The following is a 14,640-nucleotide window of genomic DNA, read 5'->3' on the forward strand; positions in this document are numbered from 1 at the left end:
CGCTTTTTCTCACAGGCACAAGCTTGAGATCGATGCATGTGCATGTGAGAAAAAGCGAGAGAGAGAGAGAAGTGTGTGTGTGTTTATTTGCTAATGTCAGACAAACCGGCTTGAGGATTCATCACGCACCGAGGAGGCGCCGCGTGCATGGTGGCGGTGCGGGGTATTCCCGTCGTGCTGGTGGTTGATCGGGGCGCAAGCATGCGTGACAGGCGTATTGCGGTGTCTGCTGTCGAGCTAAGGGTGCTGTGAGGCGGGCTCTGGAGCTCTGCCAAGCTGGCAGGATCGGGGGAAGCACCCAGCGCAAAGTGACGGCATGCCCCCAACGCTCTTGGGGGTGCCAGCGCGGCCTCGGCCCATTGAATGGGTGTGCCTTGGGGTGGTGCTGGGTTTACTAACCGATTCTGCTCTCGCAGCATTTAACACCCCAGCTTCATTTGACTCGCTGCCCGAACGCCGAGCCGTGAGTCGCGTGCTTTTGCCAGAAATTCATTTGCTAGTTACGATTTGGCCCCCTCGCTGTTGGGGGCCTTCCACTCACCATTGAATTTTCGCCCTCCGTGGGCCCAATGTAGGCACAGGACCGCCGAATCACCTTCTTGGGCCAACCCTCGTCTTCATGTGGAAATCAAGGCGCTGAAACATCAAATTGCGGGCGGATTCGCTTGACTTATCGTACGTTTTAAAGCTGGTTTTCGTCTCACGCACAGATGCATCAGCTTCTCAAGCCTTCTTGGTCTTGATGCCATAGAATTTTCGATCTCGTACATCAGCTTTGGGCCAAGTGAAGATGTCGCAGTATTTTCAAATGCCTCCATGGCCGAAAACGCCCGCTTTGGGAGTGTCGTCCATTTTCTCTTTACGGTGATCGATACGGTGAGCTGAGCACGCTACCGCCTCCGTGATGGTGGCTGGTTTCTGCACGTGCGACCCAGCTCATTCAAAGCATGCGCATATGCACGAACCTTTCGGCTGCCCTGCAGCCCTCGCGACCAGCCTATTGCTTTTCAGCGGGGGCGCCCGGTGCTTTCAACGATCGTGGGACTCTGGTCACGATATGTTGGAGCTTGGCAGGTGCGCCTCCTCTCATCGCACCCAGAATGCGCCAGCGCCAACACCATGTACACGCATCATATACACTCTGCAAGCTCTCCGTTGATATCCACACCGGTATGCTCACGGCTCGAGAAATTGTGCGTGGACATGCTTGGTTCTGCAGCCAATGACTTCAAACTGGAGGGGCTCGAAGTGCCCGCCAGATCCCCCATCTCGCGCTATTTGGATGATCCCCTCTCTCCTCCAGCCGAGGTAAGACGACAAAACTACCCTTTGATGGCTTCAAGGATCAATGGTGCTCTATCAAGCTCAACTTTCTTGCCCCCCTTTTTTGATTTTTGTGCCTCCATCCTTGTAGCTGGATGGCGTGCCCCCCAGCAACATGACCGTAAAATCCTTTGGGACTGCCATTATTGGTCTTCAGCCTCGTAGCAACTGTACGTGAGCTTCCTTATAGCAAAAGGTCTACCATATGGCAGTCTTGCAGTTAATGAACTGTCGTTGAACTGATGAATCTGGTTGTAGTTGGGTCCGAGACCGAGTATAGGAGTCAATGGATCGCCGTTGGTGCTCCGGACACCATCCAGCACACACGCAGGGCCACAGGCGAAGTCTTTCTCGTTCGCAATGCTCGTGCGTCTAGTTGCGTGCAACTCAAGCCAGCCGTGCATCATTTCAAGGTGGTCGACTCTCATTTTGCTGCTATGCTTTTGCCATATCGCGAATAGTGGATCGAGTTCAGCCGCTTAGTGCTCTGCACCCAATACTGCGTGGCAGCTTCAGTCAGCTCGGCACCTCGCTGGCCGTTTCGCGTTGGTCCTTGCGTGCCACCGGCGGTCAAGATATTGTACTTGCCGTAGCAGCCCAAGACACCGTGTGTCTCGTCCTGTTGCTCTTTGCTGGTTGGTGTCTACCCACGCGCGGGTCGCGCGTTTGTCTACAACTATTGTCAATCTCTCCAATGGAGAATGAGGCAGGCTGGGTCTTGAGTGATGAGCGTGTGCTTCACACATGTCCACATTTTCGTCCATTCGCAAAATTTCGTCACATCTCATCTCTCTCATGTGGCGTCTGATCCTCCCTCCTGGTAGGTACTGGTTCATGGAGTGCAGGGGATGTCAACTGCCGCCCGTCGCCGGTCACCACCTCCCACGTCTTGTTGCCCTTCCCCTGTGGGGCGCCCACGCCATGGCGCGCATCGGAGAGCCTAGCCAATATTTTTTTATTGCATGCCAGTTGCGAGGCAGGAACATGCTTGCGACCAATCGTCTCGAGCGGCCCCGACGCAGAAAGCCTGGTAGACGTGGACGCCGGCTTTTCCTGGATGTACTGGGTTCGAGACCATGCTGGAATCGGTACTTGCAACCTGCAAAGCGGCGATGATGTTCAGCTGTTGGATTATCATGCATTTGTTGAGCGGAAGCTCGAAAGCCACCAAATCTACAACATCCTTCCAACTTCCTCCACCGATGCTGACAACCTGCTGGTGACCGACGAAGTGACTTATGTCGCCTTTGTCTCGGCCATCTCATATCGTGTCGGGGCCAACTATAGCATTGACACTTTGGCTACGTCGACGGTGGCAGCTGGCGATGCGCAAGTTTTGGCCACGATCCAATCCCAGCCCAAAGACTTCCTTTTCGGCACACACATGGACGCGCTTGACGGCTCTTTTGTCTTCAACATTGTGAATCGGCACGGGGCCATAGCTCCTGGTCCTTCCCTTGCTTGCCAGTTTCACGTCTACTCGTTCTTCAATTTGCAGTGCTTTGCCGCCACATCCACCATCGAGTCAGTTGCGATGGTTTCACCTGAGACGGTGGTGATGGGCATGCCGTATGCTGATACCCCCAGCTCCGAGCGTGTAGGTCGCGTGGTGGCGTGGTCTACGCTTGCAAACAATGCCACCACGATTGCATACGACTACTACACCCGCACTCGTGGTCTTCAGTATGGCACCACTCTCTCAGCAGGACCGGTCACAAACGAAACAGTGTGTTTGTTGGCCGGTGCTGCAGGTATCGGCGGGCAATTTTACAACTGTTACACACTGCCCAGCTGGACGCGCGTCGACGGGCAAGCTGATGTGCAGCTGACCGGACCTTTGCGCCACTTGGCGAGCAGAAGCGTTGTGAGTTACGGCAACAGCCTCTTTCTTGAACTCGACAACCTGACCACAGGCCACCCGAGCCTCGGTATCTATGGCACCTCTGAACGCAATCTCAGCTCCACTAGCGCCACTCAGTTCAGCACAATTCTGGCGGGTTGCGAGTTACCTCGCACACAGCTTCGCAATCATGTCTGGGTACCATGCCGTGATGCAGCAAGCAACGTGACCACTATGCGCGAGATCGATGCCGACGGTCAGGTCACAGGTCGTGTGGCTTCCTGGTCGCATGGTCGTTGGACTCCGGTTGTGCGAAGTTTAAGCGGGTCCGATATCATTCTGCTTCATTATCGTTCATTGAACCTGTCCATTGTTTGGTCCACACCCAAGAGCAGTACGCTTGCTGTTCTGGCCTCAATTCACCTCGAGACAGCCCCACTGTTGTGGGGTGCTACCGCTCGTTTGGAGTTGGACCAGCTGCGTCCTGTAGCCCATGCTACTGGCATCTTTTGTGGTGTTGGTGCAGTCAATCTGACCTTGCACTCGAGGTCGGGGAGTGTTGACGGCCACGTTTATGAGGCCGATGATGCATGGGGTACCAACGCACAGCTTCGAGAAACCCTCAGTATTGACGAGGCAGATTCAAGCAGCATTCTGATCTGGCCGATGGAGGGTGGGGTTCGTCACCTTCACCTCGTCGTACAGTCGAGCAGTGGGTACACTGCCGAGGTGGACGCGAACTTGGCGTGCTCTCCTGAAATCAACCCAGCAACAAACACCATACGCCGTCCCAGTGTGAAAGAGGGACTCACTCATTGGTGGTGGACTGGGGCGACGGAAGTTGCTCTGTCAGCAACCGCGGGCCTGCCGCTGTGGCGAACGTCTCCGTCCCTGCCTTGGCGCTACATGCGCTTCAACTTGCTTCGGTTCTTCCAATCGGTCAGCTTGTCCGAAGTGCAATTTGTGGGTCAAGCGTGGGTGGCCCATGCGCGCCTGATCTTTCTCTTGGGCCGATATGAGCCTCTTGGTTCACCTGCCGTGCAGTCGGTGCTGTTTCGAGCCTGGCAGTCGGATTATGGATGGCTGGTGGTGGAAATGACCAGCCTGGGTTCTACAAGCGCGAGTCGTGCCGCAGTGATGCCTATGACGATTCCTTCGGATGTGCTGCAGCCCGTGACTTTGGCGCTTCAATACAACGCGCAAATCACCGTGTATCGCGCGACGCATGATGGACAAAGCCTTGAAGTGCGCGGCACGTTCGCAACCAACGGGCTATCTTTGGTCAGCCAGGACGTAAGTTCAGGTTTTGTGGCGCTCAGCAGTGATGCCGTGGGTGGTCGTCTACGCGTGCAGTTCGTCAACTTGACGTGGCCCAACGCAAGTACCACATACAATCTGAGCGCCGATGCGCAGCTAGTGCTGGGAACTTTTACACTCAACTCCACCTTGAGTGGCATTGCTATGATGCTGGCTAGCATTGGAGACGACGGCGTCGGCCGCATCACAGTAACACTGCAAGACGCCCCTTCGGGGTTGGTTCATCTGACGTCCACAGTGCCAGGCTACTATCGAGGTGCAACCATGCTGAACGATGGTGCCTATGTGTTGGTTCAACCATCAAACCTGATTCCCTTACTTTTGGTCTATGAAATATCTCTGCTGCGTCCGACTCGTGTTGTTCACGCTCTTGCCCAGTCGCTTACAAGCACCCAGTTGCATGCCACGCCCAATGGGGGCCTCACACTCAAAGGCACGCCATCTCAAGGTGGCCTCGTCTGCCAGATTATCGACCCGCTGCCAAGTGAGAGCCCGGCCTTTGCCACATTGCCATGTACCCAGGGGTTTATGACTGCCAGTGTTTTCCCGCAATTGTTGATGCTCGAACAGCCGCAAACCTTTACATTCTGCTCGAACAGCCTTGCCACGGAATTGCTTTTGAGCACCATTGGCGTGTCTGTCTTGCGATTTGCTCCGAGCGAGTCATCGCCAGGTTTCTGGGGTGCTGAATTGGTGTGCCTTGCACTCAGCGGGGCCTACGAATACATTGATCTCGGTTGTGATGGCTCAGCCTGTGAGGTGGAGTTGCCGCTTTGCGTGGGCAGCACAAAAGGCGTGCATATCTGGGGTCCAGCACAAGAGTGGTCTTTAACGGTGACCTCGCTGTACTCTCCCTGCAAGGAACAGTCAACGTGGTCTGCAATGCCAGAACCTTCGTCAAATTGCAGCCTACTACTGGAAGACCTTGATGGAACTACGACTCGGTTTTGTCACGTCAACAATACAGCTGTGGGTATTGAACACGCCTCTCTTGTATTGCCAGGCAGCGTGCACAACCTGGCAAGCGAGACAACATCGCATGCTTGTGCTGCTGTTTGGCATGACCTGGCTTACTTGGCCGTCAGCAACGCGGGCACTCAGCTCCAACTGCATCGTATTGCTCTCGACGGTCGCACTACCACCACAACTAGCTTCCGCGCAGCCTTTGACTGTCTCAAATGCACGCTTCTGCCCGCCGATGCCAACGTATTTTTCTTTCTATGCCACACGGCTCTTGTCGGGCGCAGCATCATGTGGGAATTGCATTGGTGGAGCAATGAGACCACCCAGGTGATCTTCCGTGAAACCAATGTCGCCCAAGCTGTGTTGGATGCAGAGCGTCTCCTTGTTGTGTTGCAGAATTTGGATGGATCGACGGCAGTGCATGTAGGGTTGTTTCGCGAGACGGCCGGACCGAGCCGTGTCAGCCTAGGACCTTCGTTGCGGAACGAAACACTGCTTCCCATTGCGGAACTCAGATCAGGGCAACTGTACACGACCAGCTGGAATGTCGTATCTCAAACGTATCAAGTCATGCAGTGGCATATCGATGCCAACTGGGACTTGGAGTTTACAGCCTCCTGGAGTACGGGGCCACTGCGCCCGACTGCTATGGTGGTCAGTGCAAATCACGTGTTTGTAATGGCACATGACACTTTATTGGCATTTCCATTATCTGAAACAGCGACCAGCTGCTTGGGCCTGACTGTTCCTGATTTTGTGCTTAGCCTGCGTACCGCGGGTGCTGCTCTCGTTGTTGAAACCAATGGTACCACGTCTGCTTGGCGTGTGCCAGCGTTGCCCAGCACTATGAATGGGATCAATGTGTCCTGCACCGTAAATTTGACCGGCGATGGGGCAACGTACAATCATGATGGCGGATCTGTCACGTTGTGCTTGCCCAACCTTTGTGCTGCGCTGCGCCTGACCTTGCTCTTTGATCAACCGCCGGGCGATTTCGAAGTGCGAGTTGCTCTGGAGACCGAGGGCTCATCTGCTCGGTTCTGGCCCAGTGGTGCATCGACCTTCACTGGCAATATGCTGATCCCCACCAACGCTCGATCTTTAGCCATGGCGCACGTGTATAACCCTTATCGCTATCCGTTTCACATCTTGCGCTCCGATCGCGCGGTTCATGAGACTACCTGCAATACCCAGCCATGGTCGCGTCGTACGCAGTGCTCCTTGTGCACGGCTGCAAAGCTTGACTTGTTTGAGCAGTTTGATTGTCAGCTTGAGAGCGCCACATGCCGACTTGTTTCCACAACTGGGCATGCGTCTCAAGGGCGCTTCAACTTTATTGATTCTACCACCACAGTCCGGGTAGAGGCCAGTGAGCCCAGCGTTACACTCTATCCGCTGTCTGATGCGTTGCATGTTCACGCCCTGCCCCTGCTGCTGCCAGAGGGTTGCTATTCAACTGCGCCCGTGCTCTTCGTACCGGGATTTACGAGCACAGAGTATATCAGCGTTTTCACCGTCGATGCGGTGGGGGCTGTGAGGCTGAGGGTGAATGATCTGGCCGTCAATCTGGTTTGCAACACCAGTCGCCTTAGCGCGGCGAAACTCATGTTTTATCCAGGAGGGGCTGCCGAGTCTGCTAGCGGCACCCTGCTTGAGATGACCACTACGGCCGCCCACGCTGATGCTCAGCTTGGAACGTGCTTGCCGCCAGTGAATGCCACATCCACATCACATCGCTACATAGGCGCTGAATTCCTGGCCGTAGCTGATATAGAGCCTGCCAAATTTGGAGTGTGGGTATTGTCGTACCTGTTGAGCTTCGATGGATCTATCACGTCTGTTGAAGTTCGCAGCGATGACAATCAGCTCCTGGCATTTGGGCAAGACTCAGGGACTGGCACTGTTCGGCTTGAGGTTTTATTTGACTCGGACACCACATCAAGTTTTACCTTTTATACTCGTGGGGTAGGCACGCTTGTACTCACGCCAATCAGCGAACAACAAGTTTTATCCTATGGTCGGTGCTTGCTTCCACTTGTAAATTTGGTGGCTGTTTTGCAAAGGCTCTTCTGGTTGTTTTGCTGATCACGTTGTTCTGTGGGAGCCACTCACTTTTAGCGGCACCGCCAGCAAACTCAAAGGCTTGATTGATGTGACTGGAACCGAACCCACTGCCATAGGTCCCACTCGCTTTTGTGACTGCTTTGCCTACCCATCTTGCGATCTTGATGAGCATCTGTTGCTTGATGTCATCAACTCTTCGGGCTCCTGCGAGACTTGTGCGGCTGGCTCTTTAGTCGACATGGGTGTCGGTTTGAGGTGTGTGTTTCGTGTATCATTGTGTTTGGGATGGCGCGAGGCCTGCATGCTTATCATTGCGCCTTTGTCATGTTTTCTCACTGCGCCGCTGCTGTTTAGCTGCACTGTGCCTTGGAGTGAACAGGCTTACGCTTTGCCAACCGACGGCACCCTCTTGGACTTGAACATGGGTATCCTATCCTCACCCATCGCTCTGTTGCATATTGGCTCGTGGCCGCAGTTGCGCATTCTTTCGAATGCTGCTGCGCCCCCGAGCCTTGATTTGCATCTGCAAGGTAGCAACTTTCAAGGGCAAATCTTGAGCACGTCTGAGTATTTGGTGGTGTGGTTGCGAAGTGATAAAGCGACCGGGCTTTATTTCTTGACAGTCAATGAGACTCATATTCAGTACGGCAAAGACCGCAGTGACCTGGACAGCCCCGATCAGGCACGGCGATTTGATGCGTCCTCCAACGCCGTCTATATCTCAATCACACGGAGCGTCCAGACGGCATTTTGCATCCTTCCTACTCCCGGAAATGCACTGGTCCCAGATTACAATTGTGTTTTGACGGATGTGGCAAGCGACGTGTACGTGGCTCCCGGGACTGATCTTGTGCTGTTGGTGAATCAACAGGAGGTTCTTGTCCTCAATTGTTCAGTTGCACCCTTGTTATGCTGGCAGCGTCTCGCTCTTTCGCTGCCTCCGTCTACACCAAACATCACGACAGCAGCGCTGTCGACGCAGTATGCCGTGGTGGCGTGCACCGATATGCGTGCCGCAGTGCCAGCTGCCGTGCTCATCGTCTCTGCGCTGCAGGGGTCGGGGACTCAAGACCCCGAGCCCGGCGCCTTTGCCCTCACAGGCTGCCAGTCTGTATCAAGCGTGCGGTTTTACGAGCACCTGCCTACGCAAGCGGTTGTGGCTTGCCAAACAGGCCCGGGAAGCGTGGGGGTGTTTCATCTGGATTTGTCCACACATGCGCGAACACCGTGGTTGTGGATGCAAAACACATCAAGACTCTGGCTGCCCTCGTCTGCCTATGTCCTTTCTGACGGACATCATATCTACACCTTTCAAAACAATACATGGCTGCAGGCAATGAATACCACGGCCTTGCAGGATGCTGCTGACAAAGGCACCGTGATGTATTCCAGGCGGATATTTTTAGGGGAGGTGACAACGACCAGCACAAGAGCGGCTACGTCCTCGGTAGCCGTGACCTCCCCACCAGTGCAGAGCACGCGTGCGAAGAGTGTATCCACGCCTTTATCTGTGGACGCGTCCTCTTCCGACTCTGCCAATGGAGTGATCATCGGGGCCGCTGTGGCTGGGGTGGCCCTTGTGCTTATCATCGTACTGCTAATGCTCAAGTTTCGACGCCGCATCAAGCCGCTCCACAGCAGTGGCGCAAGCGGTGCGAGCGCAGTATGGCAGGGACATGAGTTGGTGCCTATGTCATCGGAGGGTCAATTGGAGATGTGCCTGCTTGACTTTGAGCGACAGTTGTCCACCGCCTCAGTCCAAGGAGATCTTGATCGCCGGCCAGACCTTGATCAATACGTGTCGGAACATACCCCGAACTACTGCACGGCGTTAGTTTCTTGGTTTGACGAAACACTACACATGCTTTTTGGCTCGCCTGCGATCTGACTCTCTGACAGCTTCTGCCTATGCTCATACGGCAATGCCTCATGCCCGTACGTCCAGGTCACGCGTTGTTACCCAAAGTGTGTTGGGTCGCGGGAATTTTGGGCGCGTTCATAAGGTGAGTACATTCTGACGACCCATTTGTGCCTGCAATTGCAACACACGGGCGTCTGCCGGGCGTTCGCTCAGCCACCACATCCCCTCGGCGTCTTGCAATGACCTGCAACTTTGGTTCATCAGGCTCAACTTAACGGCACTCGAAGCGTCGCCCTCAAGACTTTTGAGACAGTTGAGGTATGTTTATTTCCTGCTGGCAGCACGCTGCACTTTGGTACATTTGCTCAGGTCCGGCGTGTCACCGATCGCTTCTCGAACTGCAGATGTCCGACGTCAAGGCCGTCATGATGGAGGTGGCGCTGATGAATCACGTTTGCCAGCACCCCAACATTGTGGGGATTGAGGCCGTGGTTCACGACACGTGCGTCCTTCATGCGCATAGCCACCCCACCACCTAGAAGTTCTATTGCACAGCACATTCACTCAGTGCTCCCTTTGGCTGTTAGAATTCCTATTGGCTTGGTCCTGGAGCTCGCTGATCTTGGTGATGCACGGCAATATTTGAGGAGTGGGCAGAAGTTATCTCACGTTGAAAAGGTACGCCATCATCTCTGCTGCTTTGATGGCAATGTTGTTGTGGATGAGGGGGCAATCGCCCGCGTTTTTAGCGGCATGCATTCTCACTGCATGCGCATGCATGTCACATGCTGGGCAGTTGGGCGTAATGGATGACGTTGCGCAGGCCATGGACTTTGTTCATTACCGACATTTGCTGCATCGAGACTTGGCCTGTCGAAATGTTTTGCTATACGCAGGGCAACCTGGCACGATGCACCGACTGCACGCCAAGCTAGCAGATTTTGGACGTGCGTTGTCTTGCACGTTGTCTTGCTGTAGCATGCAAACGCGTAGGGGAATATGACGGCAAAGGCTGGCTTCTCCTCATCTCATGTATGATCAATCTCGTGGGATCACTTTGCTGCAGTGGGCCGTTTTCTGTCCGGTTCACGGGACTACTACCGAACAACAAACATGGAGAACATGCCATTTCGGTGCGTATCCATGTGTTCGCGACCTGACTTGGCTTGGGGCAGCTCAAAGTCTCCGGCATGTGGAGACATGACTCACGCAGCCATGGTTGTAACAGGTGGATGGCTCCGGAGGCTCTGACCAAGGGCCAATTCACCACGGCCTCGGACATCTGGGCCGTCGGTGTGACTTATTGGGAGGTTTGTTTTGTCCGTCAAAGCTGGGTCAAAGTTGAAGCGAGGGACTGTGCCCAGGATACGCGCGTGTCATTTGCTTTCCATGCATGTCGTATGCGATTTGCATCGTTCCGTGGAACGGGATCATTCCGATAGTTGTGGCATGAAGCCCGCACTCCATACGGGGAGCGGACACTTCAAATGATTATGGAGTTTCTTACTTCCGGCGGGCGTCTGGCGCTTGAGTCAGTCACTATTCCACCTGAGATTCAAAGGTCGGTGTCCCATCCGTTGTACTGTTGCTAAGTCGCTGTTGGGCCTCCACCTGCCAGTGCTTCTCGCGCGTTAGGGCTCACGACTTTCAAATGTGGCACTTGCAATCAGCATCATCCAAAGTTGCTGGCACGAGAGGCCGAACAAGCGCGTCTCGGCACGTGAACTGGCAACAGAGACGCGAAGGCTACTTGAAGGTGCCACTATGGGCGAATATCTGAGTTTTGACGCACAGTCGGAAAGCGTGCTTTGATTCTTGCTCGAGAAGAATCTATCATGATAATTACAAACTGTGTAGTTGCACCTTGCCCTTGTTGTTCTTCCGATTCTCTGCAAATCAAATGTCAAACGCGACCAACAGCAGGGAGGCGAAGGGTACAGGCAGCCTTGTATTTGGATCAATTTGACGTCAACTCACGGCCCGGCAATGTCAGACCTCTCGGGTCAAGAAAACTTGACCATAACTCCGCAGGTAGCGGCTATTCTGTTATCGTTTAAGCATGGGTGGTACTCTCTCAGGTAAGCAGGGTGCTAGTGGATTCGTTGAGTGGTGTTGCGGGAACACTGTCATCATTCAAGCCCACAGGCTCATCGGCGGTGGGCAATCGGCTAAAGCTGGTGGCATGTGAAGGCCCGTCCTCTTCCTCCTCGTGCCACCAGACATGGATCAGGCGTGCGGCCGCATTGGCTGCATTGCCGCTGACGGCCGCCGCACCGGCTTGATGCGCTTCGCCCGCGCGCTGTACGGCCCACTTGAAAGTCAATGGCCCGACAATCTGACCAATGACCAAGACTGAAACAACGGTCGTGGCATAATCCTCACCTATGTTGAGTAACGAGGCCACTGGTCAGATCAGCCACGAGGATAGAGCCAGCGATGCAGCCTTCTTACCCCAAGGCTGGAATTCCTCCTTGATTTCTTCTGTCAGCGCCAGTGCCACACCGGCCTGGGTTAGGTCTGCCGAAAAGAGAAAACAAAGGCAAGACAACAACGTCAAAAAGCGGTCTTTCAACGCTCAAGGCATGTGCTTGCGGAGTGATGCGCTAGGGCAGGGTGCTGGCAAGCCGATGGCGGGGACGGCAATTGAACGGGCTGCGATCGTGCTAGGAACCGACAGCGGGGACGTACAGGTCAACCAGGAGATCTTTCCAAACAAAGGAGGGTCACCAGCCCATTTGGATCCGATGAATGATCCGATAGCCAGGACGAGTAGGCGAAGGAAAAAAAAGTAAAGGGCAACGTCAATGACGTCAGGGATGACGGAGATGTTCAGGCCAAGACCCACAAGGGTGAAAAAGGCGACGTAAATGGGCTCGGAAACAGCTTCGAGTGCGTGATGCAGGCGCTTGCGAAAGTGAATCACATGGCCATCCGAGCAGCGCTTTTTATCGCTGTTGACAATGATGGCCGCGGCTACCATGCACGTCAACAGGGTTTCAAGATGAATGTGGGCCTCAGTCTTGAGAAATTCCGCCAGATAAAACACCAAGAAGCCGACGGCAAGCGTGAGTATGCCACGGAGACGGACAACCTCGCCCTCGAGATACGGTCGCCACCAACGACGGAAGAAGCGAGGGTGGTGTTTCTCGACATGGGCGCGGACAGCCCGATCTTCGAGCCGCAGCACAAGCTTGATTAGAGCACTTGCAACGTAGCCGATGATGGCGGAGACGACGACTTCTCCAATCAGAATAGTGACAAACTCGCCCTGAAGCTTTTCATCGTCAGCGAAAATCGTTTTCTACTCAACGACGTACAGGTGCGTGCATGGGTTGGCAAGGTAGGTGCGCGTGTGTGAGGTGATGGGCAACATATATCAAACCGATGCGGTCGTGTCGCGCCAGCAGCATGGAACAAACAGCAACGTCGAAGCAAATCGCAAAGGTGACGATAACCACGACATCGGTGACCTAAGCGCGTCAGGGAATGCAAGCTTTCGGTCAGATCTCCGAGTAGTAATGATGTCCTCGGGCCCAGCACAGCCGGAGGCTGCGTTCTCAACTTTTGCCGATGTCAGAAAAACATACCATTGTGACGCCGAGAGCCGTTTGCACAAAGGGCCCTTTGGCGCCCAGCTCGTTGATGATGGCAATGGCAGAGGATGGTGATCTGGTGGTTGGTTCAGCAAAGGCAGTAAGCACGGTAGCACGGATGGTAGACTACGATTATGCGATCGGTTTTCTTCAGCCCTGGGCCTTGCTTCACCAACCGGGCAATGAAAATGGCAGCAGTCAACAAGGCGACTGCTATTTGCTGGGATAGTTCCATGTCCTTCATAAATGAGGTCATCGGGCTGAAGGCCCACACGCCCAGAGTACCCAGGACGAGGATGGTGATCGTTTGAGCGGTTGTAATCTACGGCAAAAGCCATGCCAGTCAAGAAATATGGCCAAGTGGAGCCTGTGTGTTGATGACGTGCTGTCGCCAAAACAGCGGCTGACCTTGACGATTGCTTGGATGGAATCTTTGATTTCAGGATAATAGAGTTCACTGCCAGCTGCAAAGGCAATGAATCCGAGACAAATGTCAAAGACAAAGTCCAATTGGTCCACCTCAGTTTTGGACAACATCTTGAGAACGTATGGTCCTGAGCACAGCATGATCCCAACCAGAAGCAACCATGAGCTGAAGTGACGAGGCTTGGGCTCGCTGTGGGCAGCCACTCATGGTAGAAGATGCATGTGCGTGTGGGTGTTCATGGGAGAGGGGGGAACGGGCACCTGTACGAGACCCACCTGCTAAGATGCCGGTGATCAGGAAACCGGTGAGCAATGGAAAGTCAAGCTTGCGCTTCAGCAGACCACCGACAGTGATGCTGGCGAGGGTGATGAGGAGAAAGGTGAAGAAGAACACGGCGTTGTCGGGCGCGGGCACATGATCCTCAGCACTTGCAGCTGAGCTGCCGGCCATGACACCGGTTCAAAAGACAAACACAAGCTCTGAGTAAGTCAGCTCACGAGTCCTTGTCCGTCTCAATCAAAGACCTGTCCTCATTCTCGGGACGCAGGTCGATCTTCCACGATCTTCACGATCTTCGCGATCTTTTGATACTCTGCTCAAAGCACGATGCATCCCTCGTGGGTGCTCCAATCCAACCTCCACCCCAGCACCGCTGCCCAGTGCCAGGGCAAAAAAAGTATGCGGTGGTAAGGAGATGACGAGCAGGAACAGTCGAGCGCTGCCGTCTGCCACGAGCGAGCCTCTGGTCGTCGACTGGGGACACGGGTGACGGGGGTCTGGTAGTTTATTTTAGGAGAAAAAGATTGGTTTTCTTTAAAGTAAACTGCGGGTGGGATGTCAGATCACAATGAGTGTGCGCGAAAGTGAAATGTTTGAGAATGGAAAAATTGTCTCAAAGGCATACTCAAACCGACAAGATACCAGCGACCCGCGACTTGACCGTTGCAACGTCACCGAAGAACACCAGTTAACAACAGCTGTTGGTTCCTGCTTCTGCGGAGGTACGCCAAGAAACCCGCACACACGAGCAAAGAGAGAGAGAGAGAGAGAGGGAAGAGAGTGCGAACGGCAGCGGCTGGATGGAGCAGTGGCAGCCACAGTGGTGGTCGGTGATGGCGGCGTAAAATAGGGCAGGCAGTTTGCTCTTGTCGTTCAACCTTTATTGATCCTTTCCACTGTTCAGACTGGACGCCTTTGCAGTGCGTTTGTGTGGGCTCACTCTCAAGGGTCCCCCCTTTTATTTGGTGGTTTT

General features: G+C 54.3%; 2 protein-coding genes across 2 annotated transcripts; one reads left to right on the forward strand and one right to left on the reverse strand.

The window, feature by feature from the left end:
• Positions 1-816: 816 nt before the first annotated feature.
• On the forward strand, positions 817-9,907 carry MONBRDRAFT_10010 (uncharacterized protein; the record flags this gene model as incomplete). Its single annotated transcript, XM_001747656.1, has 7 exons — positions 817-876; positions 1,012-1,308; positions 1,415-1,493; positions 2,148-7,460; positions 7,624-7,762; positions 7,862-9,159; positions 9,738-9,907. The coding sequence occupies 7 exons, from the start codon at positions 817-819 to the stop codon at positions 9,905-9,907; spliced, it is 7,356 nt and encodes a 2,451-aa protein (XP_001747708.1).
• Positions 9,908-11,442: 1,535 nt separating this feature from the next.
• Positions 11,443-13,838, reverse strand: MONBRDRAFT_27313 (uncharacterized protein; the record flags this gene model as incomplete). Its single annotated transcript, XM_001747739.1, has 7 exons — positions 11,443-11,750; positions 11,820-11,885; positions 12,057-12,669; positions 12,956-13,037; positions 13,138-13,283; positions 13,370-13,515; positions 13,664-13,838. The coding sequence occupies 7 exons, from the start codon at positions 13,836-13,838 to the stop codon at positions 11,443-11,445; spliced, it is 1,536 nt and encodes a 511-aa protein (XP_001747791.1).
• Between the last annotated feature and the right edge of the window lie 802 nt (positions 13,839-14,640).

The sequence above is a fragment of the Monosiga brevicollis genome, genomic scaffold (assembly GCF_000002865.3).
Source record: "Monosiga brevicollis MX1 MONBRscaffold_18 genomic scaffold, whole genome shotgun sequence".
In the NCBI taxonomy this organism is placed as follows: Eukaryota; class Choanoflagellata; order Craspedida; family Salpingoecidae; genus Monosiga; species Monosiga brevicollis.